The sequence below is a fragment of the Oncorhynchus mykiss genome, chromosome 5 (assembly GCF_057628025.1).
Source record: "Oncorhynchus mykiss isolate SJ-2025 chromosome 5, ASM5762802v1, whole genome shotgun sequence".
NCBI classification, from domain to species: domain Eukaryota; kingdom Metazoa; phylum Chordata; class Actinopteri; order Salmoniformes; family Salmonidae; genus Oncorhynchus; species Oncorhynchus mykiss.
This window is the reverse complement of record NC_143026.1, coordinates 7,961,368-7,988,249: the sequence shown is the minus strand read 5'-3', so window position 1 is coordinate 7,988,249 and position 26,882 is coordinate 7,961,368. Positions and strand designations below refer to the sequence as shown.

Here is a 26,882-nt window from a genome sequence, read left to right as displayed (position 1 = left end):
CAAATAACAGGCCGGTTCAGTGTTTCAATTAGGCTTAACACCCAATTCAGTCTAAACTCACATTGTATAAATCCATATTTCTCTATGTCTTTTGATTTGTTTAACTTGTGCATTGTTGCACGTGGAAGCGGACTCTTCCATTGGAGATAAGTTTGTACCTCGTTTGAATATCCATTCATTCAAATGCCCTTACTCTCATGTTGCCTACAGTAGGTTAAGGAGGGGATCATTGGAAAGGCCAAGGTGCCCACTTTGGTCCGACTCGTCTCCAGAAGACCACATTCCTCCATTTAGCGCTTAGGCACTGCACATGCATTGATGCCACAACTTTGGCATTTGAAGCATGGTTACATTATGAATCTCCACTTCCTGATTGGAATGCACCATTCCAAGCTTCTTGTTGAAAGCCATTGTCGATCGACGTGATGAGTGCATTCTGTTATTATTTTTTTCCCCCACAGATTTTGGCCTGGCCTATGTGCCATCATATGGCTATTCTAAAGGCCACTCCCTGAAAGTTGTTGAAAATAAAGCTGAAAAGAAAAACATTCTTTAATCCACATAGGCCTTCAATGGTATACCTTTCTGGATGTTAAGTATATCCTTCTCACATAACTATCTACAGTATTTTATTATTGCTGAACTGCCTGAACACTGTCTTTGTCTCTCAAGTTGTGCATCCAATTCTCACTGTTGCTGTCATAGCAACCAAAAGGGAGGACCACCATGCAAATATCACTCGTGGCAACGACCAATGGAAAGTTACTGAATGCCCATACAATTATCTTAAGGGTGGGCCATTGACTCTGCTATTCCATCATTGGTGGATTTGACTTTCAGTCTACTTCTGCAGAGAGACGATTGGAGAAAAAAAAAGCCCTCTCTTTCATGTTTAGAACCTTGCTGCCCTAGAATAGGTCAGGTCGTAGTTGGATCACGTGAGCTACAGAAGGGGGTCATTCTCCACATATAGTTTCATTCTAGCGTTTTTATAGCACTCAACTCGATAATGTCTGTGCGCCGTAACCTTGAATGGGTTAAGTGACGACGCGTCTTTTTATGCACGATCAAATTAAGAGTGATACTTTGCGTTGTCTGAAAAGGTGTCCTCTTCAGATTAGCATCATCATATCTCAGTGCTATGTGCTGTAGTAAGAGCCGAGGGGGAGGCTACAGGAGGGACAAGGGTTTTACATCTCAGAAAGGGGTGGAGCTTCATACGGTTCTTCTATTTTTTTGACGCTATAGCGTTCAGTCTATCACGTCCTCCCAATCGCTCAGCACACCACCAAAAACCGTCAACTAACCTAAGACTGACGTGATTTTGACAGGAGTAGACCTACAGGAATTTACGCATTGCTATTTGTTGCGCAATCATACCATTTCTTTGTCAAATTTTTAACTTTTAAAAGTGGCCTACTCGTTGGCTATTTTTCTAGCACGTTATTACCCTTATTTTATCATCGGGGAATCAACTGCAACTTTTGAGAAAAGCAAGTGGTGCCTTTTGACATTGTTATTTTAGCTGTAGCACATTGTGTTGGGTTGCAAGTTGCGCTTGGATTGCTGGTTCTATGGAATCTTGGAAGTTCGTATCAAGACCAGAACAACGAGGATGCCAAGAGGAGACGCAGGGAGAATCGGTTGAAGACAACATTCAGACTGAAAACAGCACGGACCTTTTGCATGAATAGGCTACCTGCAAGACACACCTCTATTGCCTAGGCTACTCAGATTAATTAGTGTTAGATAATGAATATCATATTGATTTTAGACTGAAACATAATTTCCATTACATGCTGTGAATTGAAGAAAACTATCAGAGAATATTTTTTATATAGTCGAGTACCGTTCTCGGTAACCTATAATTTACAATTTTCTGTAACAGATCGCGTTCAATTTTCAATGTGCCATCAGCCGGACAATATTGCTCCTGTATGTGATTGAAACATATACAATCTAATCTTTTTGCCTCGCTGAAAAGCGCATATTGATTGTGTTGCGGCATCATGATGGAGGAACAAGCCCGGATAATGCAGGCGCTCAGCGGCGTGACTCTGGCTGGCCATTCGGTACAAGGAGGCATGGGACTACCGCCGCCCCACGGACACGAGGGGACCGATGGGGACGGAAGAAAACAAGATATTGGGGACATTCTTCATCAAATAATGACAATTACCGACCAAAGTCTGGATGAGGCGCAAGCAAAGTTGGTCCTTTTGAATTATTTTAATTTCGCGAATTAATAATTCTACACACAGTTGGCGAATAATTTAATTGTGGGTTATTCTGTAGACAGAGGCTACAGTCATAGGCTATAGGCCTACGGCAACTTTTTAAATTGTGACAGATTGTTCATTGGTAGCCTAATGTTCAATAAGGTTGCATAGGCATGATGTCTCATGTGCCCTATCTGGCAAATTGCGTCTTTGACCAATTAAAATATTAACATGATAACGACAAAACGTACAGTGATAACTATACAATTCAATTGATGTGAAGTTGGATACAATAGTGGAACGATATATACCATAAACTCTACATGTGCCCTTGAGGCCTATCAATTTTGAGTTATTTCCCCAATTTTAAAGGCACAAAACTGATATTGTAGCAAATGTTGTTACTAACAAGCATTTTTTTTCTTCTTTACTGACAAAGGAAACATGGATTGAACTGTCACAGAATGAAACCCGCGCTCTTCAGCGTTCTCTGCGAAATCAAAGAGAAAACAGGTGAGTCGAAAAGCTGTAACTACACTATTTAGGGAACCTTACCTACTAGCAATAGGTTTCCATTTGCAGTCCACTCTGTTCTTTGCGCTCGAAAACATCATTTTTTTTAATCATATAATATATTCAGCTACATTTCACAAGATAATCTGTTTGTCATTTAGCAGATGAGATTGAACACCGTTTGCACCAGTTTGACCGTGTTTCAGCTAGAGCACGCGGATGACCTGTGTGCGTTGGTTGGTAATGAATGTGTCTGCATAAGGTGACGGCTAAACAGTACTGTATAATTCACTGACGCTAACATTATATTGGACGTAGGCCTACTATACTAAGGGGGAAATTGAAGTTGAATAAAATGAGTTTATATGACGTTGGTTGCCAGCATTTTTCCACCCGGAAGAAAACATCACAAAATATTGCCATGGCAGATAAAGAGAATATGTCACACTTTATGAAGAAACTGGCCCATTTCTTGTAATTATAATTTAACCGTGTGAGTAAACACTCCACTGAGGTTCATTAGATTGGAATGCATGTCTGATTATGTCAAATCTGGATCACACCGTGAAGGATGGGATCACAATGTGATCTGGATCACAGTGTGGATCACACTGAATGTGAAGTTGCTCAGAGAATTGTGACAAGTATTTTCCATCTTCCTTGGTGATGATAGTAGTGTAGTTAAAAACACAAGTATAATTCAATAGATTTTACATGGATACTTTAAGCTACAAAAGCACAAGTGTAGCTTATTGTAATATATATTTATGAATGGGTGAGAGGACTATAGATGTCAAAACGAGGTTGGTGACATCATTTTAAAACAGAGTGTGAAAAGGTGTGCAATTGACATTTTTCTGTGATTTGAGAGGGGAGATGGTAAAAGACATATTGACACAAACATACAAAAAAAACATTTGAAAATGAGTAACCTTCAACCACTGGGGTAATATTAAAACTAGATGATCAGGGTTCAGATTCAGAGATCACAACCCTAAAGCATCAATGAGGAAGTGCCATCATCACCAAATAACACCTGTGCTTGGCCAGCTGTGTAGCCATTGTGAGACATGCAGTTCAGAGTGACTTGAGGAAACATAACATTTAATGAACTTCTCAGGAGTGGGAGAGAGAGAAAGAGAGAGAGAGAGCGAGAGAGAGAGCGCACGCGCACAAGGGATGACAGCCTCTAGAAATGACTTTAAGCTATAACAAATACATAGGTAGTGTAAGGGCTGAAAGTGAGCATAGCTCCAGATAGAAATGTGGATGTACAGTTTGGCTTCATTGGACACAATAGATGGTGATGGGTTATTACTGGAATATTCATAGGTCATTTTCACAACAATCTCACGTTAAGCCACAAAGTCTCAGCAAGTGATTGCAGTTTTTAATAAATGTTCAGTGTAATTTTTTTCAGTAGTGTAGGCCTATAGAGTTCTGATTTAAAGGTCTATTATTTCTGTTATAATTGTAAAACTGTTATACTGGTTGGATTATACCGTATGGCACTGTATTGATGATTTATAAAATCTCTTACACTATAAATGATTTTGGACTGAACCAGTCACCATATTCAGTTTGCAGATACTGGTTTAGGAATTACATTTTTGTTGTAAAAAAAAAAAATCTCCATGGCTAATTATGTTTCACAAAGCTTAGCTAGGACTTGCAAAGGGCTATTGTTATTGGCATTATGCCACGTTATGTTTTTTTTTTTTTTTTTTTTACAAAGGTAAGAGCATTAGCAATGGGTTTTCCAAGTGCTGTTTTGGCAACTTGAGGTAAATGGGGAAAGCTGCACTTTAAGGCCCAATAGGAGCCTCTTGTTATTTTATAAAATACTGCAAAAAAAAATAAAGGAAGGTTGGGAATCAAATTCCACGTTGCGTTCGCTGGAAAACAATCATTCACTATATCGCTTTCATTGTGGCTTTCTTTTTCCTCATATTCCCTTTTAGACGTTCCTTGTAAATCACCTTTAGTGTTGAGCCGTGCGTTTTCAGGGGGGGGTTTTACAAGAGCTTGGATTGTTAACAGTGATTGGTCTTTATTTTGACTGTGCTGGGGTTGGGTGCTTACGTCTCTGAGAGGGTTGCCGTGCTGAATATATCTGCTGTGTGTGTGTGTGTGTGTGTGCGTGTGTATATATATATATATATATCTTTTGATTGTACTATAGCTGTGTGTGTTGTTACAAAGGATAGCATGGTCGAAGAGCAATGGTTATTAAATGTACCGTGTAAATCAGTACCTCTGTACTCAGCTGGATAACATTTCTCGTGAACTAATATTTTCTGATGGACTAAACCCAGGAAATGAACAGAGAGTGCATTTCAACGTTTTGCACATATTCATTTACGTAGGGAATTGTACATTATTCTCCGAGTTTAGTTTAAGACGCTATCAGTCCAAAATACTCCTAGCTGTTATGCAGAGTAAGGGTCAACCTAAAATCCTCATTGGCCAAGTTGGAAACAGAGCACCTCGTCGTTAGAAACAGAAGGCTTCAAGGCTCAAATTATACATTTGATGTGAATTGTTTTTTGTCAGCAAATGTAACATGTTTAGGGACTGCAGCCGAGAAAGATAGAGGAGCCTCTAATTGTGTGTGTGTGTGTGTGTGTGTGTGTGTGTGTGTGTGTGTATACGGATGACTAGTATGCATTTGGAAAAAGAGCAAAAGCGTGTGAACCTCGCTATGATCTAGCAAATTAAAATGACAAGTACTTTTTTTTGGTCTATTTACTGTACAAAATTATAATTATATTGGTTTCTTTATTTTTGTCATTTTACACCATTTTACTACATTTACTGGCCAGGGGCCACTGAAAGTATGGATGAAAAGAGTACGTTGAAGTGTGAGACATTTAGCAAATACTCTTAGTCAATGAGTCTCAGTGTCTTCTGCATGTTGTACCCTAAAGAAGGAGAAAGGGTTGGTCAGGTTGTACCCTAAAGAAGGAGAAAGGGTTGGTTAGGTTGTACCCTAAAGAAGGAGAAAGGGTTGGTCAGGTTGTACCCTAAAGAAGGAGAAAGGGTTGGTCAGGTTGTACCCTAAAGAAGGAGAAAGGGTTGGTCAGGTTGTACCCTAAAGAAGGAGAAAGGCTTGGTCAGGTTGTACCCTAAAGAAGGAGAAAGGGTTGGTTAGCTTTATCCGTTCAATTACAGTATATATAGTGTGAGACATTGTTTCTTTATTTCGATACAGTAATATGGAGTTATAAAAACGAATTAAGCTAATTACGGTGCTAATTAAGTCATTAAGACCTGGGGTTCGGGAGCATAAACGATCAAACGACAATTAACGAAATTGACCTTGTGACCCCTGAAATCTCTTGTCCAATATTTGTGGGTTCAGATATGTCTCAGAAACACAGGGAGTGGTTTGGACTAAACAGATGTACTAGCTAGCTTTAGTGGAGTCACACCTTTGATGCGCACTGTGTCGTCTTCTCTTACTTTACACTCTGGCAAAGAAGGGAGAGAGATGTTTGCTTGCTATGTGTTTCAAAAATAAATCTGGACAGTTCTCTACAAATCTGAGCCCTGGGCATATTTATCTCTATCCCACATACATCCACCATGATGTGCTAATTACATGTTGTTGTTTTTTTATATCAAAGGAAAATGTAGTCTGTATAGTGAATATTTAATTACATTTTTCATACATAAGACCAGTTGTGTAAAGTATAAAATACTTCAAAGTACTACTTAAGTATTTTTTGTGGGGTATATGTACTGTACTTTACTATTCATATTTTACTTTGACTCCACTACATTCCCAAAGACAATAATGTACTTAAAAAAATGTTTAAAAAAAATTCTGACACCAAAAAGTATTCGTTGCATTTCGAATGCTCATGCTGGACGGTAGTATGTTCCGATTCACGCACCTATCAATATAATGCTCAGTCATCCCCACGGCCTCTGATCTGGCGGACTCACTTAACACAAGTGGTGCGTTTTGTAGATGATGTCTGAGTGTTGGAATGTGTCCGTAAATAAACGGAGGACTTCTCCCATCTCCCTGTTCTAAAGTACATTTTTTTTAGACTTTTTCTCAAGTGGTATTTTACTGGGTGACTTTCACTTTTTTACTTCTGTTATTTTCTATTAAGGTATCATTACTTTTACTCAAGTAAGACAATTAAGATCTTTTCCCCACCACTGCATAAGATAAGCGTTACGTTCAGAGTCACGAGCACTATGAAACAGATAGCATTGTCCTAGCATTTGAGGCTTTTTTGCAACCCTGGAAGTTACTCCGAGGACAAGGGAAACCAGCTCAGTAAAGAAAGACATTTCACTGCAGTGGATCACAGATTCTGCCGGGGCCCACTAGAGCTTTGCATTCTGCAAAACACACATCTTGATAATGTGCTCCATATACTTTCTTGCTTGGCTAAATCAATTGTGGGCTTAGATTGTAATAAAGCGAAGTGAGGGCAATTGAAATCATTAAGTTGATTTACCAGCCGGCTCAGATTGAGGAGGTAAGCATTTCTTAAGCCTGTGGGGGACATTCTGTCTCAGGGCAATCAAACAGTGAGCTAATGAGAGGAATAAATCTGTCGGGATTTTCATTAGATAAAGTGCCTGCCACAATAATAATAATAATAATAATAATAATAATGTATGAATAAAATATGAATAATGTATGAATAAACTTGATTGAAAGATGGCTTTTTCTCTCAGAATGTCAGACAACTAAGTAGAACACATCTCAAAACGAGTCCCATTGATTTAATGAATAGAGAACTCAAATGAAGTTGACCCCTCGTGTACAAAAGCAGTATTCCTCAAAATCAGCAAATAGTATTTTTCTTGCTTATGGAGTTATCAGATTATGTTGCTGCTTAACAACAGGTTCTTACGTTCTGCTGGTGTGCTTCCGCCCTCGCCTTGGCTCATAGGCGGTTGTTAAGATGGCCTCATGAACCAGTGGTTTGGAAAATGGACTAGATTGTGAACATTGTCGGTGGAAATCCCTGATGTGATTTTTGATGCTCCTTGAAGCACAGCGTGAGCTGCTTCTCACAGTATATTGAGTAATACTGTCTTTTATGAATACACTGCTTGTTGTTAGCATCAATGGACAGTGGCTTTAGCATCTAGTCATGCTACTAGGCAGGATTATTTTCTTACATTTATATAAACTGCCTTACGTTTGTTTTAAGTAGTAGTGGCTTATTTATAACAGCTAATATCTTCCCTGTTTTTCTTGTTTCAACCTCATGTTCCTGCTGTACACTGAAGTACGCTGGGATTGCAAAGTATGTTTTTTTTTTTGTGTGTGTGTGTTTCGAAAACAAAAGAATACAGTCGATTCGACTTCTTCTCCTCCCCTTCATCAATTTCCCTTTCTCTTTCCTTTGTCATAGCTGTGAGGGGTTTTACTGCGGTTCAGACGTAAACGCGGTCTCTAATTGTTTTTCACACATAAGCTATGCTAATGAGGCTCCGTGGCGACTAGCGTAGCAATTAGCATCCTCCGACAATTTTTTTTTAGCAGGTTAATTGCATAAATGTTCCCAACTGCACGTCTGACTTGTTAATTAGGCTTGACAGGGATGGTGGAATTGCGATCCGGAGGCGGTGGCAGCAGCAGCTAGGAGTGACTGGCCGTCAAAGTTAAAGAGCCACGATTGATTAGAGACGATGGTTAGGCCTGTACACTGTTGTCGGAACACGGACGTGGTGACAATATGTTCCCTGAGTTAAAGTACCAGCCTTAGGCTCACTGTGTTGTCAGTAGGTCTGAAAAAGGGGCTAACTTAGCAAGCAGGTCACTACATTGATCTACACCAGGGATGGGCAACTTTTGATTGGGGTTTGGGGCCACAAGACATCCATATCCATGCATGCTGTCAGTGCCAGCCTTTAGCCGTTTGGGGGCCACTAAGATATACATTTTGTTGCGAGCAAAACATTTTAGTGGCTATCCTATTGACAGCGAGATTTTAGAATTAATTTCCTACAATTCGGCACATTTTGCCATAGGGTGGAGAGAAATGTTTGCCGTTTTTACCGTGATATGTGAGTGAGAGTGACTAACGAAATCAACGTGGGACCCCCGGTCTGTAATTTGACCATGATTACTACAAGTTTAGATAGCTGGCAAGACTAACTTACCAATCCAAAAATAAATAATAATAGCTGACATGAGCTAATTGAGTGACAAGATAAAACCTGCTGATGCACAACCACATTTCAAAATCGCACCTTTTTATTTTCTATTCTAACGCTCAACATTAAGTTGAGACCTCGACTGAGTTGGCCAAAAAAAGAAAACATTTAAATATATTGATCCGCTGGCCTACAAAAGGGGGGCCGCACGCGGGCACGCGGGCCGCCAGTTGCCCATCCCTTATCTACACATTCTACCTCTGGCTTCGTTTCTTGATAAACCATACGACCATTTAAAACCAAATGTGTGTTTTACGATATTATTCTTAAATCGCTTATATGTCAGTAAAAAAAACAAACAAAAAAAAAACATCACACAATAAAATACGTGCATTTTTGGTTTTTGAGATGAAGAATTGTTTGAAAATGAAAACTCTCAAAGAAATCACATATTTATTAATTATTCCCCCCCTGCAACACATAACAGTGATTTGGTCAACTTTGAGTCATGGCTGGGCCTACCTACCCTCTTCACAGAGGGTGTAGAAGTGAGACGAGGACCAATAGCGCTCCATCAACGTCGCAGCCTCTTAAAGCGGGTCGTCGGGCCTGATGTGTTTCTACAGCCGAGTGCTTGTGAGCGGCACGGCTCCCCAGTAAAAGAGAACCAGCTGATGAATTTGACATTGCCTCCCGACGCCTCTGCACCCCTCCCTTCCTCCAGGTTAACCAAATTGTGCTCAAAGTATTGCAGCATTACATTTTCATTTCGAAAAGTAAACGTTCACGCCTGGCACCGTTTTCAATATTTTACATCCCTCCCACGAAACACGCCGTATATGCAATAAGTGCCGTTTGTGATGTCATCCATAATTTTGTCACCGGGGATAAAAGCTTCGGAGGGCGCCCACCCGCCACCATCCTTAGCCCATATATTTTATGATGGGGAATATAACATCAGCAAGGCTGTTGAACTTTTCTCCAGTCTGCCATGTGCACACAAAGCCATTTCCTCATGTTATGATGTATTAAGGAATTATTTTATATCCCCCCCCCCCCCCCCCCCCCCCATCTCTGCATGCTGGATCAGAACAAATACATACATAACTCATTTTCTCCCTCCCTCTGTGGATAAGACCCCATTTTGTTTTCAGACATTCTTATTTTATAACATTAATTTGGGTTACGCGGTAAGTGTATTGTTTGCAAATCGTATTCATATGAATCGTAGGCCTACGTTTCTGATTTCAGAGGCCAACACTATCTACGCTGCGCCGTACAACAACATTCAACTTGTCAAACTGCACGAGCCTTGTGTTTTCTTGTGTAGTTAAACACAGTCTTGAATATCCTTCATCTCAAGACTTTTGGTGGTTTTGAACACTTCATAGTGGGAACCAATTGTTCTGTTACAACGGTTAAATGGGAGATGAGATGGGGGTCCAAGGGAGTTGCATTCTACAACAGCTAATGCAGTTTACAATGATGACAGGACAGGACGCCTCTAGACAGTGCTATTTATAGGCTTCTTGTATCGTAAGGTGAAGCTCTCTGCAATAGAAAATCCCTGTGATGCTTATACACAGAATAGATACGTTTGATTTCATTCTCTTGCTGTTTGAAACATTGAAACGTAAGACATAAAATACAGCTGCTAACATGCAACAGGTATTCTTCTTCTGTAGACTGTAATAATGCCTTTCTGGTACAATGTTGTTGTTTTTTAAAATTCTCATAGCTATTTGATTTTTTTTTGTCTTGAGATGCTTCCTTCTCTCGTTTGTCTCTGTCAACAAATTTAAATTGCAATAAATGAACTGCCATTGAGATGAATAAGGTGAAGTAAAAAAAAAAAATACAAGTTTCACTTGTTGTAAGAAATACCTTTCTAAACAGGAAATCATGCGGTAACAGTTGAAGAATTCAGGTTCTGCGTATAATTAAACGTAGATTACAGTATGAGCCTGTAGAAAGAGCAAATAGGGAAACAATGTCGATTTCATGCAATAGTGCAATCAAGAAAGCTTTTTATTTTGTTAAAAATCTAAATGTTGAGTTGTTACACGTAATGAGTTGTGTTAGTGGTTTTTCACATGAATAATTAAGCCTTCTGATTACGTATTTTTTTCTGGGAAAGAAAATCAGTTTTTAGTTTGTCCTTTTATTTCGGATGTATCAAACTGTCCGTGGAAAAAAAAACAAATGGAAAGTGTTGTCTGTCCTGGTGCTCTGTCCCAATATTCTCCTGTTCTTCTGTGAATTATCCTATTTTAAAGCTGAAGTATGGCACTTTCTAGGTGACACCCCCCCCCCCCCCCCCCCCCCCCCCCCACACACACCATATTCACTTAGAAATGTGTGTTATAGATCAGTCATTCTTATTGAAAGCAAGTCTAAGAAGCGGTAGATTTGTTCTATGTGCATAAAAAAGATATTTCACAGTGGTTTAGATGGCACAATTGATTCTCTACACTACACTTGTTTTGTCACATAAACTGAAAGTAGGCAAACTATTCAAAATTTTAGCAACCAGGAAGTGGCTGAGCGATTTCTACATAGTGCATCTTTAACAAGACTGTCGTCAATGTCTGAGTCCCAAATGGCACCCGATTCCCTATATAATGTACTGCTTTTGAACAGGAGCTGCTGGTCAAGTGTAGTGCACTATGTAGGGAACAGGGTGCCAATTGGGAGGCAACCTATGTCCCCACATGATCCTTGTACAGTACATTTCACTGCTGAATTGGAGGGGGGGGGGGGGGGGGGGGGAAAGAAACGACCAAAAAAACGCATCGCCATGAAAATTTTATCAGCGTTTTCTGCCGCTTTAATAAGACAAATAATTCTTATTGGCTGCCGGCTTTAAGGTTTCTTTATGTTTAATTCATTATAACCACTGTGCTCTTGGAGTGCAGCGGGGCTCAGTACACTTCACTTCGCTTTGCTGCCTGCCAAGAGGCGAGGGTGAAAAACTTAAAAGGCCATGTGAAAGGCAGCAGATCTGAAGCCCTCAGAGAAAGTTAAAAAAAAAGCTGCCGGCTCTTTGAAGAACTGCTGGGAGGGATTTTAGTTTATTAGAAAATGTTTCTAAGAGGCTTTTTACGCCTCGCCCTTAGAGAACATCCTAACCAATTCACTTACCGACTTATCGGGAGAAGGAAGAAAGTTGGGGACAAATTAGTGAGCGTGAATATTCTGATTGTGGAGAAACAAAAAGAAGAAATAATATAACAATTATTTTAAAGGTCGATTTGTAATTTTCAAAAGCGGATTGTTAAAATTAGCTTATTGTTACTCTCAATTCAAAGGTGTATCCAGTAAATGTGTGTGAATTCGATGCTCCTCTCTTTCACACTCTCTCACAGAGAGGTGTGTGTTAAACGTCACACTGAATGTGACTGTATTATTGCTAACCCTGTCTCTCCTCTGCCGATCCCTTGAAGTCGATTATTTTTTTCTTCCATACAAGCGCAATGGAAAGATGGCCACTTGCCAGTGTCTATGGTGCTGGCCAGTGTTATGTTATGTTAACACTGAAAAACGGCTGTTTTTTTTCCCTCCGTCCGAAAAACAAAATATGTAATTGAAAGAGATCCCAGAGCTGAAGACTTAAAGGAGATTTTATGGTTTAGTTTCTACGTGATGATGGTTTGTTTCTGGTCTGAATAATAGTGTTAATTTATTATTTCAATAAATGTTAAGACTTTGGGAATGGTCATTAGTAACCATTAGTACGTTTGTTACAAGAGTAATTACAGTGTAACTTCATAGGAATAAGCGCAACATGATGTTCCGTGTTAATATCTATAGCTTAATAACATGTGATATATCATAGCTACTAAAAAGTTGTATTGTAATGTTGGTTGCATTGCTCTGAAAATACCAAACATGTAATTCAAGCCAGCAGTTATTTTACCTGATACAAAGGTCAGCGCCATAGACATTAGATATAGGCCTAGATATTCCAATAACTTTTCATGATTGCATGTTATTGCATCTCTACTTTAATTGTAGTTTCTCACAACAAATCGGAGGGAAATGTAACTTGCCTTCGAGAGCATTCTGTTGTGTTGTGTTCCAAAAGACAAGGGCCATCTCTCTCCACCTTGGAGTATGAGTGGAGACAGGGAGCTTCCCTGGAGTGTTTTTTTTTTTTTTTGCTTCTCTGATCATTTCTGTCTTTCAAAATGATTGCTATATTCTAAGGAACCTAAGGAGTAAATAGTTTCAACTTTTGGAAAGAACAACTTAGCAGGTATAGTAAAAATACACCCTTTTATGGCTCATATTTTCCACCAGACTTTATTTTGGTACTACTGAGTAGTCAAGACAACCACTGTGTGTACAGACTCCTCACACTCACACATGTGAAACAATCTACACAGTTGCTGTCACAGTTTCCAAAACTACAAATAGACATTTCAAGCATATGAACCAACGATAATATAGTAGAACTATCCTATAGCACTGCGTTCTGTATAAGAATAGAGCTAGACTTGAACTATCCTATAACTTTAACTAGCCTTTAACTCGCCTATAGCACTACATTCTGTATAAGAATAGAGCTAGCCTTTAACTATCCCATAACTAGCCTTTAACTAGCCTTTAACTATCATATAACTAGCCTTTAACTATCCTATAACTAGCCTTTAACTACAGTGCCTTGCGAAAGTATTCGGCCCCCTTGAACTTTGCGACCTTTTGCCACATTTCAGGCTTCAAACATAAAGATATAAAACTGTATTTTTTTGTGAAGAATCAACAACAAGTGGGACACAATCATGAAGTGGAACGACATTTATTGGATATTTCAAACTTTTTTAACAAATCAAAAACTGAAAAATTGGGCGTGCAAAAATATTCAGCCCCCTTAAGTTAATACTTTGTAGCGCCACCTTTTGCTGCGATTACAGTTGTAAGTCGCTTGGGGTATGTCTCTATCAGTTTTGCACATCGAGAGACTGAAATTTTTTCCCATTCCTCCTTGCAAAACAGCTCGAGCTCAGTGAGGTTGGATGGAGAGCATTTGTGAACAGCAGTTTTCAGTTCTTTCCACAGATTCTCGATTGGATTCAGGTCTGGACTTTGACTTGGCCATTCTAACACCTGGATATGTTTATTTTTGAACCATTCCATTGTAGATTTTGCTTTATGTTTTGGATCATTGTCTTGTTGGAAGACAAATCTCCGTCCCAGTCTCAGGTCTTTTGCAGACTCCATCAGGTTTTCTTCCAGAATGGTCCTGTATTTGGCTCCATCCATCTTCCCATCAATTTTAACCATCTTCCCTGTCCCTGCTGAAGAAAAGCAGGCCCAAACCATGATGCTGCCACCACCATGTTTGACAGTGGGGATGGTGTGTTCAGCTGTGTTGCTTTTACGCCAAACATAACGTTTTGCATTGTTGCCAAAAAGTTCAATTTTGGATTCATCTGACCAGAGCACCTTCTTCCACATGTTTGGTGTGTCTCCCAGGTGGCTTGTGGAAAACTTTAAACAACACTTTTTATGGATATCTTTAAGAAATGGCTTTCTTCTTGACACTCTTCCATAAAGGCCAGATTTGTGCAATATACGACTGATTGTTGTCCTATGGACAGAGTCTCCCACCTCAGCTGTAGATCTCTGCAGTTCATCCAGAGTGATCACGGGCCTTGGCTGCATCTCTGATCAGTCTTCTCCTTGTATGAGCTGAAAGTTTAGAGGAACGGCCAGGTCTTGGTAGATTTGCAGTGGTCTGATACTCCTTCCATTTCAATATTATCGCATGCACAGTGCTCCTTGGGATTTTTAAAGCTTGGGAAATCTTTTTGTATCCAAATCCGGCTTTAAACTTCTTCACAACAGTATCTCGGACCTGCCTGGTGTGTTCCTTGTTCTTCATGATGCTCTCTGCGCTTTTAACGGACCTCTGAGACTATCACAGTGCAGGTGCATTTATACGGAGACTTAATTACACACAGGTGGATTGTATTTATCATCATTAGTCATTTAGGTCAACATTGGATCATTCAGAGATCCTCACTGAACTTCTGGAGAGAGTTTGCTGCACTGAAAGTAAAGGGGCTGAATAATTTTGCACGCCCAATTTTTCAGTTTTTGATTTGTTAAAAAAGTTTGAAATATCCAATAAATGTCGTTCCACTTCATGATTGTGTCCCACTTGTTGTTGATTCTTCACAAAAAAATACAGTTTTATATCTTTATGTTTGAAGCCTGAAATGAGGCAAAAGGTCGCAAAGTTCAAGGGGGCCGAATACTTTCGCAAGGCACTGTATCCTATAACTAGCCTTTAACTATCCTATAACTAGCCTTTAACTATCCTATAACTTTAACTAGCCTTTAACTATCCTATAACTAGCCTTTAACTAGCCTTTAACTACCCTATAACTAGCCTTTACCTATACTTTAACTATCCTATAACTAGCCTTTAACTATCCTATAACTTTAACTAGCCTTTAACTATCCTATAACTAGCCTTTAACTAGCCTTTAACTACCCTATAACTAGCCTTTACCTATACTTTAACTATCCTATAACTAGCCTTTAACTATCCTATAACTAGCCTTTAACTATCCTATAACTAGCCTTTCACTAGCCTTTATCTAGCCTATAGCACTACAATCTGTATATGAACATATTGCCTTTAACTAGCCTTGAACTAGGTTTTAACTTTAACTAGCCTTGAACTAGCCTATAGCACTAGATTCTGTATAAGAATATAATTAGCCTTTAACTAGCCTATAGCACTAGATTCTGTATAAGAATATAATTAGCCTTTAACTATCCTATAACTAGCCTTTAACTATCCTATAACTAGCCTTTAACTAGCCTTTAGCACTAGATTCTGTATAAGAATATAACTAGCCTTTAACTATCCTATAACTAGCCTTTAACTATCCTATAACTAGCCTTTAACTAGCCTTTAGCACTAGATTCTGTATAAGAATATAACTAGCCTTTAACTATCCTATAACTAGCCTTTAACTATCCTATAACTAGCCTTTAACTAGCCTTTAGCACTAGATTCTGTATAAGAATATAACTAGCCTTTAACTATCCTATAACTAGCCTTTAACTAGCCTTTATCTAGCCTATAGCACTACAATCTGTATATGAACATATTGCCTTTAACTAGCCTTGAACTAGGTTTTAACTTTAACTAGCCTTGAACTAGCCTATAGCACTTCATTTTGTATAATAATAGAGCTAGCCTTTAACTAGCTTTTAACTAGCCTTTAACTTTCATATAACTAGCCTTTAACTAGCCATTAATTGTCCTATAACTAGCCTTTAACTAGCTTATAACTAGCCTATAGCACTAGATTCTGTATAAGAATATAATTAGCCTTTAACTAGCCTATAGCACTAGATTCTGTATAAGAATATAATTAGCCTTTAACTAGCCTATAGCACTAGATTCTGTATAAGAATATAATTAGCCTTTAACTAGCCTATAGCACTAGATTCTGTATAAGAATATAATTAGCCTTTAACTAGCCTATAGCACTAGATTCTGTATAAGAATATAATTAGCCTTTAACTAGCCTTTTAAGCCTTGTAGTGTTCAGGCAATGAACGGCGATTGCAATGTGCCAAAACGAGTAAAAACCCGAAAACGATTCCATATTTCACTACATTCCACATTCTTCTATACACATATCCCAAACATTATGCTAAGGCTTAGCATAATGTAGGACATTTTTCCTAGTAGTGTTTTTAAAATGTGCTCATCTAGCCGACGTTTAAACCTTAGTGATTACGCTTGTGTCTTTTATGACAACTTAGGATAATTGTTTGTGAAATGTTTATGATTTTTTTTTGTGTGGATCAATTCTTGTTGCTGTAAAAAAGGAAGCTAAAAGAGAGTCTTCTTCTCCCACAATGAAATGATGGTTGTCGGTGTCTGGGAGGTCTTGATTGGGAGCGTGTACACCTAATCAGATAGGATTCTCACACAGCACTTCTTCTTTTTCTAATCTCAATGGAACCACTTTTTATTTTTTTACAACCATCAGGTGAAGGTGTTAAATGTAACCACGTCAGAGCGGTGATACTGCCCTTGAGGCCAAAAGAGGATGTTGTAACAAATCTCTTTAGAAACAAATCTTTTTCATAAAAAAATACGATTTATTCAGCAGAGATTCGAGTTGAAAAAAAAAAACTCCCAATAAAACTCGATAAAGTTTATTGTTTTGTTTTTCAAAAGTTGACTGTCCACCAAAATGTGGAGAGGCTTCAGATATGTGGATAAATAGCGAGTCGGACTGTTCTGGAAGTTAGTGGGAGCTGTAGGCCGAAAAATGCTCTAACTTTCAACTGAGGTTATGGGGAATCTCGCTTTTCTGGACATAATTGCTGCGTCCAATTCGCATTTCTTCTACTGTACACTTCCTGTCATGACCAAAAAGTTACTCCAGTACACCGTTGTCAGCCGGTTGACAGTGGAGGGCTAGCTAGCGCTTGGTGCTGCAGACAACATGCTCTGTTTGACAGTGGAAGCACCAGCGAGAGTTCAGCCCGAGAGACAAATCCCCCCCCCCCCCCTCCCCCCCCTCCACACACACACAGGCAATTAAAAGTATCCTATCCTGGGAGGAGTGTAGACATGACATTGTCTTGAATGACTTTAGATGGAGTATAGGTAGACACTGACAGAATTAAGGAAGAGAAGAGAAGTTCATCAGTAGAAAAGGATGAAAAGAGAGAGGAGGGATTCAATGAACGTTTGTTGGTCAAATGGATGGAGTAGAGAGGAGAGGAGGCATCCATCCGCCTGTCTGTCTCTCCCACCCACCCGGTCTAGTCAGACTGCTGCACTCTCCTTGACGCTCGCAAGTCAGTGGCAATATATCACTGTCAGGACCTAACGGAGCTAGCCCCACACGCCAACTCCCCAAGCACCTACCTACCTGGGTTAGTTATCCCTACATCAGAACAGACTCTCGACACCACCACCACCACGGTGGGCGAATGAACGCACACTACCTACCACTTCATCTTTCAAACCTCAGAGCGTGGTCATTACAACTAAACAGGCAAATTGGACAGTGGTTTGCTTAGTTTAATGATTCTGCCATTCTCCACTGAGAAATAGTGGATAGCTCGGTGATATGGACAAAAATCTATATTGTGCAGTGAGGAAGAAAGTACCCAATTGTCATACTTGAGTAAAAGTAAAGATATCTTAACAGAAAATAACTCAAGTAAAAGTTTTAAATATATTTATTAAGTATCAAAAGTAAATGTAATTGTTAAAGTATTAAATTCCTTATATTAAGCAAAGCAAGCGGCCACACTTCCACAATCAGACATCATTTACAAACGAAAGCATTTGTGTTTAGTGAGTCCAGCAGATCAGAGGCAATAGGGATGACCAGGGATGTTCTCTGTTTAGTGAGTCCTCCAGATCAGAGGCAGTAGGGCTGACCAGGGATGTTCTCTTGTGTGTGAATGACTACAGTAGTTTTCAGAATGACTACAGAATGACTACAGTCCAGAATGGCTACAGTCCAGAATGGCTACAGTCCAGAATGGCTACAGTCCAGAATGGCTACAGTCCAGAATGGCTACAGTTCAGAATGGCTACAGTCCAGAATGACTACAGTTCAGAATGGCTACAGTCCAGAATGACTACAGTTCAGAATGACTACAGTCCAGAATGACTACAGTCCAGAATGACTACAGTCCAGAATGACTACAGTCCAGAATGACTACAGTTCAGAATGACTTTGCTGCTACTGAAGCAGACATTTCAGTAGCTCAGGTATGTGCATATATGGCTGTTGAATGCTGTTAAACACTAAACTTCACTGAAATAGGTACTGAATTCCACACTGATCTGTACACTACTGCAAGTGTTTTCATCAAGCAGAGAGTATGATGAGAATGAGAGAGAGAGAGAGAGAGAGAGAGGGAAAGAGAGTGGTCCATATTGAGTGGGAGGGAGAGAGACAGAAAAGGAGAGAGAGAAATGAATGAGGGAGAAAAAAGTGGGGGCACAGACCTGCTGAGGCAATTACATCTTAATGGGGTCATTTAGAAGGCAATTGGCAGGGTTTAATGGAGAGGAGAGGTAAAGGTGAAGGGAAATTCAGGGGCCTGGAAGTGTTTTAATTTTTTTTTTTTAAAGCAGTGAGCGTAGGCTACTGCACTGTACTCTGTGGAGTGGGGCATTGCATCAAATCGCCTGCAGTTCACACAGTATGTTAATGTACGTTACATACACTATTAAAGAATAATTAAAGAATAGCAGATCTCAGGTCCTGTCTGAATATGTGCTGCTGGGAATGTGGAAACGTTGTTTTGTGTTGAATTTTGTGTTTAGATTTGGATGTGTTTCTCAGTTGCTTCCAAGGCTATAATACAGTACTTTAATAAAGCAATTATCACAACCCAGAGGAAGATGTCGTATTGAATTCAAGCTAGCTCTTAAAGCTCACAGCAGTCACAGTCATAAACAGAAATGAGAGATGCACGGGCACACGCTAGTTCCTACGTAGCTAATACTGTACATGCCATCAGAGGAGAGATGGAAGACGTCAGGACTCTTTCCTGTCGTAAGGTCGGAGGGAAAAGGGGGGGGGGGGGGGGATCGATGGCGTAATCTTCTTCCCTTGCCTCCGTGCGCGGTAATTGAAATGGAAAATCAAATGAACGGCGAGCAGATAATTGTTTTATCAATATTCCCCTGGCTGCCCTACAAGGGTCAGCACGGCATGATCACGAGGCGGGATATGACGAGTACAAAATGTGAAATTGAACAGCTAGGCTATAATAAATCAGATTTGACAACTGAGAGTGACCAGCATGTAGCAACCAGACAGAGGACAGCCCTGGTCGGCCCCCTCAGAGGACAGCCCTGGTCGGCCCCCTCAGAGGACAGCCCTGGCCGGGCCCCCTCAGAGGAATGGCCTGGTCAGGCCCCCTCAGAGGACAGCCCTGGTCGGGCCCCCTCAGAGGAATGGCCTGGTCGGGCCCCTCAGAAGGACAGTGTATAGCTATTTAAAGGTATCAATCTATGAATGATCTGAAATGGTAAGTTATGTCAGGTTTTATAGATCTTAAAAATAATCATGATGATTTACTATTGGCTTAGTATCTAACTATTGGCTTAGTATCTAACTATTGGCTTAGTATCTAACTATTGGCTTAGTATCTAACTATTGGCTTAGTATCTAACTATTGGCTTAGTATCTAACTATTGGCTTAGTATCTAACTATTGGCTTAGTATCTAACTATTGGCTTAGTATCTAACTATTGGCTTAGTATCTAACTATTGGCTTAGTATCTAACTATTGGCTTAGTATCAAATGCACCTCTTTGAAGGTGAATTTACTGTATTGGCTGAACATATGTTGTATTTTCCTACAATCTCTGAGCATAATGCTATAATGCCCCCCCCCCCCCCCAACAAAAAAAACAGAATTATCCAATCCTGACATCTAATGGAGGCCTCACCCTCTTGTCAGAGCCTTAGGATGCGTTCCAAATTGAACCCTCTATTGTGCACTAAAAGCACTGCACTATAAAGGGAAGACAGGTACCATTTGGGATGTACCTTATTCATCCACCTATCCCGCTTTTAGAAAAGAAAAAAAAAGATCAAAAGATTTAGATTCCTGTTTAGCGACAGCGGAGACGATTAGGTGGCCGTATCAACAGTGAAAACATACCCCAGCCTGATTCTGCATGGTACAATACCTGCCCCGCTATAACTAACAGTTTGCAGATTCTGTTTGCCAAGGGAATACGTGCAGAAACAGGAGAGAGAGGAGATGTTTAATCTGCTTCATGTTTGCTTTGAGAGAGAGAGAGAGAGAGAGAGAGGGAGAGCTCTCTCTGTGACTAGCTCTCTGATTGCCAATGCCAGGGACAAAGATATATACTTGTTATGGAGCAGTTTTTCTGAAAGAACTTAGAAAAATGGAATATCTTGTTCCAGAAACTGCTGTGGACTGTATCCATGATACAAGTTGGTATATTCATCATGTTTTTAAAGGTATCAAGACAGAGGCCCTTATGACTGCTGTATTTGTGCTGGGACAACTTTCATTGATTATACTACTGTATTTATCTTAGCAAACTGGGTGTATTGTAACACAACACACACACACACACACACACACACACACACACACAACAGGGCACAATCAAGCCCCTCTCCTCTTTTTTGACCTCTGTGATTGAGTGCTGGCAGATTGTCACGTTCATGGGAATTTATACAGATCATTACGAGGTCATGTAGGAGCCAGTCAGCTGATTGATAACCGTGGGGGCAACAGGGGTTGGACAGCTTTCATTTGGGTTGGGCAGAGTGGCAGTAAATCTTCCCTGTTTGCTTTCACATGCTGATTCACACACAATCAGGCCAACACGTCTCATTGCAAAACCCTGCGCACCTGATTCACACACAATCAGGCCAACACATCTCATTGCAAAACACTTGACCCTCCTGAGTATTATCTGTAAAAAAATAAAATAAAATAGTCCCCACTTCCCTTTTTTAGTTTTGAGATCTCTCTGAATGATGGATTAGTTGTGGGATTTACGACTCTTCGGGAGTTCATTGAGGAAGCTTATAACTGGATGGCTGAGATAGAGATTTTTCTCTCTATTTCACTTGGGATTGTGCCGTTGTTGATGCACATCGGAGATGAAACGCTTAGGTTAAATGATACCTTGTGCTTTTTTTTTTTGAGGACTGGTATCAATTTTGCAAGAGGGTAACATCTCTGCCAGATACCTCACCTCAACTCTCTCAGGTCAAAGGTTCAGCTTTTACATCAAACGTAGAACTAATGTTACATTCTACATCAAACGTAGAACTAATGTTACATTCTACATCAAACGTAGAACTAATGTTACATTCTACATCAAACGTAGAACTAATGTTACATTCTACATCAAACGTAGAACTAATGTTACATTCTACATCAAACGTAGAACTAATGTTACATTCTACATCAAACGTAGAACTAATGTTACATTCTACATCAAACGTAGAACTAATGTTAATTTCTACATCAAACGTAGAACTAATGTTAATTTCTACATCAAACGTAGAACTAATGTTAATTTCTACATCAAACGTAGAACTAATGTTACATTCTACATCAAACGTAGAACTAATGATACATTCTACATCAAACGTAGAACTAATGTTACATTCTACATCAAACGTAGAACTAATGTTAATTTCTACATCAAACGTAGAACTAATGATACATTCTACATCAAACGTAGAACTAATGTTAATTTCTACATCAAACGTAGAACTAATGATACATTCTACATCAAACGTAGAACTAATGTTACATTCTACATCAAACGTAGAACTAATGTTACATTCTACATCAAACGTAGAACTAATGATACATTCTACATCAAACGTAGAACTAATGATACATTCTACATCAAACGTAGAACTAATGTTAATTTCTACATCAAACGTAGAACTAATGATACATTCTACATCAAACGTAGAACTAATGATACATTCTACATCAAACGTAGAACTAATGTTACATTCTACATCAAACGTAGAACTAACGTTACATAGAACTACCATTCTCTTTTACATGAACCATAGGCCCATAACACCCTTGAATGTTGACAACAAGATATTTCTGTTATTTGCTGTTATTCTAGTACTACACAACAAACGTATGATGAACGGTGAGAAAACTTTTCCCCGAACCAGAAGCACACTTGATTCTGGGAGCACACTGAGAGCTTGTTGTTTCACCTGTGTGCTCATTACCTGTCAAAGCAGGGGTCTTTCATCTCCTCGGGGAGAACAATGAGTCCTTTCAGGTCATGCCAAGGAAAGCAACAGCTCCAAGGTGAGTTGGTGCATGTGGCATCTCCCAAAGAGGGCAATGCTTTGATCCTATGTTCTGAGAGCAAGATTGGTCCAACAATACCAAATGATTGGTCCGCCCCTCCCTCTCCCCTATGGAAAATACACCCATCCCCCTCCTATCCCGCCTCCTTCTCTTCTCGCGGGTCATAGCCAAAACTTTAATAGTTGACAAACTGTCTCCTGGTTATCCCACACACTCTCCTCCCCTCCCATTCCCATGTCCTCCCTTCTCCTCCCCTTCCCCAGTCCTCCCCTCTCCTCCCCTCCCCTTCCCATGTCCTCCCCTCTCCTTCCCATGTCCTCCCCTCTCCTTCCCATGTCCTCCCCTCTCCTTCCCATGTCCTCCCCTCTCCTTCCCATGTCCTCCCCTCTCCTTCCCATGTCCTCCCCTCTCCTTCCCATGTCCTCCCCTCCCCTTCCCATGTCCTCCCCTCCCCTTCCCATGTCCTCCCCTCCCCTTCCCATGTCCTCCCCTCTCCTTCCCATGTCCTCTCCTCCCCTTCCCATGTCCTCCCCTCCCCTTCCCATGTCCTCCCCTCCCCTTCCCATGTCCTCCCCTCCCCTTCCCATGTCCTCCCCTCCCCTTCCCATGTCCTCCCCTTCCCATGTCCTCCCCTCTCCTTCCCATGTCCTCCCTTCCCCTTCTCATGTCCTCCCCTCTCCTTCCCATGTCCTCCCCTCTCCTTCCCATGTCCTCCCCTCTCCTTCCCATGTCCTCCCCTCTCCTTCCCATGTCCTCTCCTCTCCTTCCCATGTCCTCTCCTCTCCTTCCCATGTCCTCTCCTCTCCTTCCCATGTCCTCCCCTCACCTTCCCATGTCCTCCCCTCACCTTCCCATGTCCTCCCCTCTCCTTCCCATGTCCTCCCCTTCTCATGTCCTCCCCTCTCCTTCCCATGTCCTCCCCTCTCCTTCCCATGTCCTCCCCTCTCCTTCCCATGTCCTCCCCTCTCCTTCCCATGTCCTCCCCTCTCCTTCCCATGTCCTCCCCTCTCCTTCCCATGTCCTCCCCTCCCCTTCCCATGTCCTCCCCTTCCCATGTCCACTCCTCCCCTTCCCATGTCCTCCCCTCCCCTTCCCATGTCCTCTCCTCCCCATGTCCTCCCCTTCCCATGTCCTCCCCTCCCCATGTCCTCCCCTCCCCATGTCCTCCCCTTCCCATGTCCTCCCCTCCCCATGTCCTCCCCTTCCCATGTCCTCCCCTCCCCTCCATTGTCTCCTGTCAGTGATCCTGGCTTGACGTGGTTGTTGTAAATCAATAGCGTCAGGTTGTTTCTGGCGGGAGAGGTTTACAAGCAGGTTTATCGTTTCAACCTGTCAGTGGCAGACGCGTCATATTTATCATAGCCAAGCTTGTAAATTAGAGGAGGCAGTTAGCCCACCAGTCTTCCTCAGGAGGGTTCCCACATCTACTTACATATTTAAAGAAGGATTTGGTCCTTTCTCTCGTGGCTCATGTTTCCCTGCTCTTTCACCTGTATTGACGAGGGGGGTGGTCCTTGAGAACACCAAGTATTCCTGAAGGACCTCTGAGAAACTGCACGTTAATATGTTTTAGGTATAAGAAAGTCTTCTTATTCTTTAAGGAGATCTTTGTATACTCTTTGTCCACGGTGCCCCATTACATAGTGAACGTTCATGCAGATCCATTTTTTCTCAAACAACCAATCCATTCTCTTCCCGTTCCTGCTTTATAATTGGTTTATGTAGTGCACTACTTTAGACCAGAGCCCTATTCCCTATATAGTGCACTACTTTAAACCAGAGCCCTATTCCCTATGTAGTGCACTACTTTAGACCAGAGCCCTATTCCCTATATAGTGCACTACTTTAAACCAAAGCCCTATTCCCTATGTAGTGCACTACTTTAAACCAGAGCCCTATTCCCTATGTAGTGCACTGCTTTAAACCAGAGCCCTATTCCCTATGTAGTGCACTACTTTAGACCAGAGCCCTATTCCCTATGTAGTGCACTACTTTAGACCAGAGCCCTATTCCCTATGTAGTGCACTACTTTAGACCAGAGCCCTATTCCCTATATAGTGCACTACTTTAAACCAGAGCCCTATTCCCTATCTAGTGCACTACTTTAGACCAGAGCCCTATTCCCTATGTAGTGCACTACTTTAGACCAGAGCCCTATTCCCTATGTAGTGCACTACTTTAGACCAGAGCCCTATTCCCTATGTAGTGCACTACTTTAAACCAGAGCCCTATTCCCTATGTAGTGCACTACTTTAAACCAGAGCCCTATTCCCTATATAGTGCACTACTTTAAACCAGAGCCCTATTCCCTATGTAGTGCACTACTTTAAACCAGAGACCTATTCCCTATGTAGTGCACTACTTTAGACCAGAGCCCTATTCCCTATGTAGTGCACTACTTTAGACCAGAACCCTATTCCCTATGTAGTGCACTACTTTAGACCAGAGCCCTATTCCCTATGTAGTGCACTACTTTAGACCAGAGCCCTATTCCCTATGTAGTGCACTACTTTAAACCAGAGCCCTATTCCCTGTGTAGTGCACTACTTTAAACCAGAGCCCTATTCCCTATGTGGTGCACTACTTTAATCCAGAGCCCTATTCCCTATGTGGTGCACTACTTTAGACCAGAGCCCTATTCCCTATATAGTGCACTACTTTAGATCAGAGCCCAATTCCCTATGTAGTGCACTACTTTAGACCAGAGCCCTATGAGAGGATGACTATGGCCATTAAGGCGAGAATCGCTAAAGCAGTCATTTGGACTGCATCATGAATTTAAAAAAAGTATTACTCTTATATATTTAAGTCACCCCCCCCCCCCCCCCCCGTCCTTGACTACTTCTCCCGACAGTAGAGCCTGCTCCCCTCCTTCTCCAGACATTAGGGCCAGCTCCCCTCCTTCTCCAGACAGTGGAGCCAGCTCCCCTCCTTCTCCAGACAGTAGGGCCTGATCCCCTCCTTCTCCCGACAGTAGAGCCTGCTCCCCTCCTTGTCCAGACACTAGGGCCTGCTCCCCTCCTTCTCCAGACAGTAGGGCCAGCTCCCCTCCTTCTCCAGACAGTAGAGCCAGCTCCCCTCCTTCTCCAGACATTAGGGCCAGCTCCCCTCCTTCTTCAGACAGTAGAGCCAGCTCCCCTCCTTCTCCCGACAGTAGGGCCTGATCCCCTCCTTCTCTAGACAGTAGGGCCAGCTCCCCTCCTTCTCCAGACAGTAGGGCCAGCTCCCCTCCTTCTCCAGACAGTAGGGCCTGCTCCCCTCCTTGTCCAGACAGTAGGGCCAGCTCCCCTCCTTCTCCAGACAGTAGGGCCAGCTCCCCTCCTCCAGACAGTATTGCTAGCTCCCCTCCTTTTCCAGACAGTAGGGCTAGCTCCCTTCTTTCTCCAGACAGTAGAGCCAGCTCCCCTTCTTCTACAGACAGTATAGCCAGCTCCCCTTCTTCTTCAGACAGTAGAGCCAGCTCTCCTCCTTCTCCAGACAGTAGGGCCAGCTCCACTCCTTCTCCAGACACTAGGGCCAGTTCCCCTCCTTCTCCAGACAGTAGGGCCAGCTCCCCTTCTCCTCCAGACAGTAGGGCCAGCTCCCCTCCTCCTCCAGACAGTAGGGCCTGTTCCCCTCCTCCTCCAGACAGTAGGGCCTGTTCCCCTCCTACTCCAGACACTAGGGCCAGCTCCCTTCCTTCTCCAGACTGTAGGGCCAGCTCCCCTCCTTCTCCAGACAGTAGAGCCTGCTCCCCTTCTTCTCCAGAAAGTAGAGCCAGTTCCCCTTCTTCTCCAGACAGTAGAGCCAGCTCCCCACCTTCTCCAGACAGTAGGGCCAGCTCCCCACCTTCTCCAGACAGTAGGGCCAGCTCCCCACTTTCTCCAGACAGTAGGGCCAACTCCCCACCTTCTCCAGACACTAGGGCCAGCTCCCCTCCTTCTCCAGACACTAGGGCCAGCTCCCCTCCTTCTCCAGACAGTAGGGCCAGCTCCCCTCCTTCTCCAGACAGTAGGGCCAGCTCCCCTCCTTCTCCAGACAGTAGGGCCAGCTCCCCACCTTCTCCAGACACTAGGGCCAGCTCCCCTCCTTCTCCAGACAGTAGGGCCAGCTCCCCTCCTTCTCCAGACAGTAGGGCCAGTTCCCCTCCTTCTCCAGACAGTAGGGCCAGCTCCCCACCTTCTGCAGACAGTA

At 41.8% G+C, this 26,882-nt stretch overlaps 1 protein-coding gene across 1 annotated transcript in view; it reads left to right on the top strand.

Annotated features, from left to right (window-relative positions):
* Positions 1-919: 919 nt before the first annotated feature.
* LOC110523137 (pre-B-cell leukemia transcription factor 3) overlaps positions 920-26,882 on the top strand; it is a 118,826-nt gene continuing 92,863 nt past the window's right edge. The window contains 2 exon segments of the mRNA XM_036976689.2: positions 920-2,209; positions 2,659-2,732. Of these exon segments, the coding sequence (XP_036832584.2) occupies positions 2,010-2,209; positions 2,659-2,732 (274 nt within the window). The 5' untranslated portion in view covers positions 920-2,009.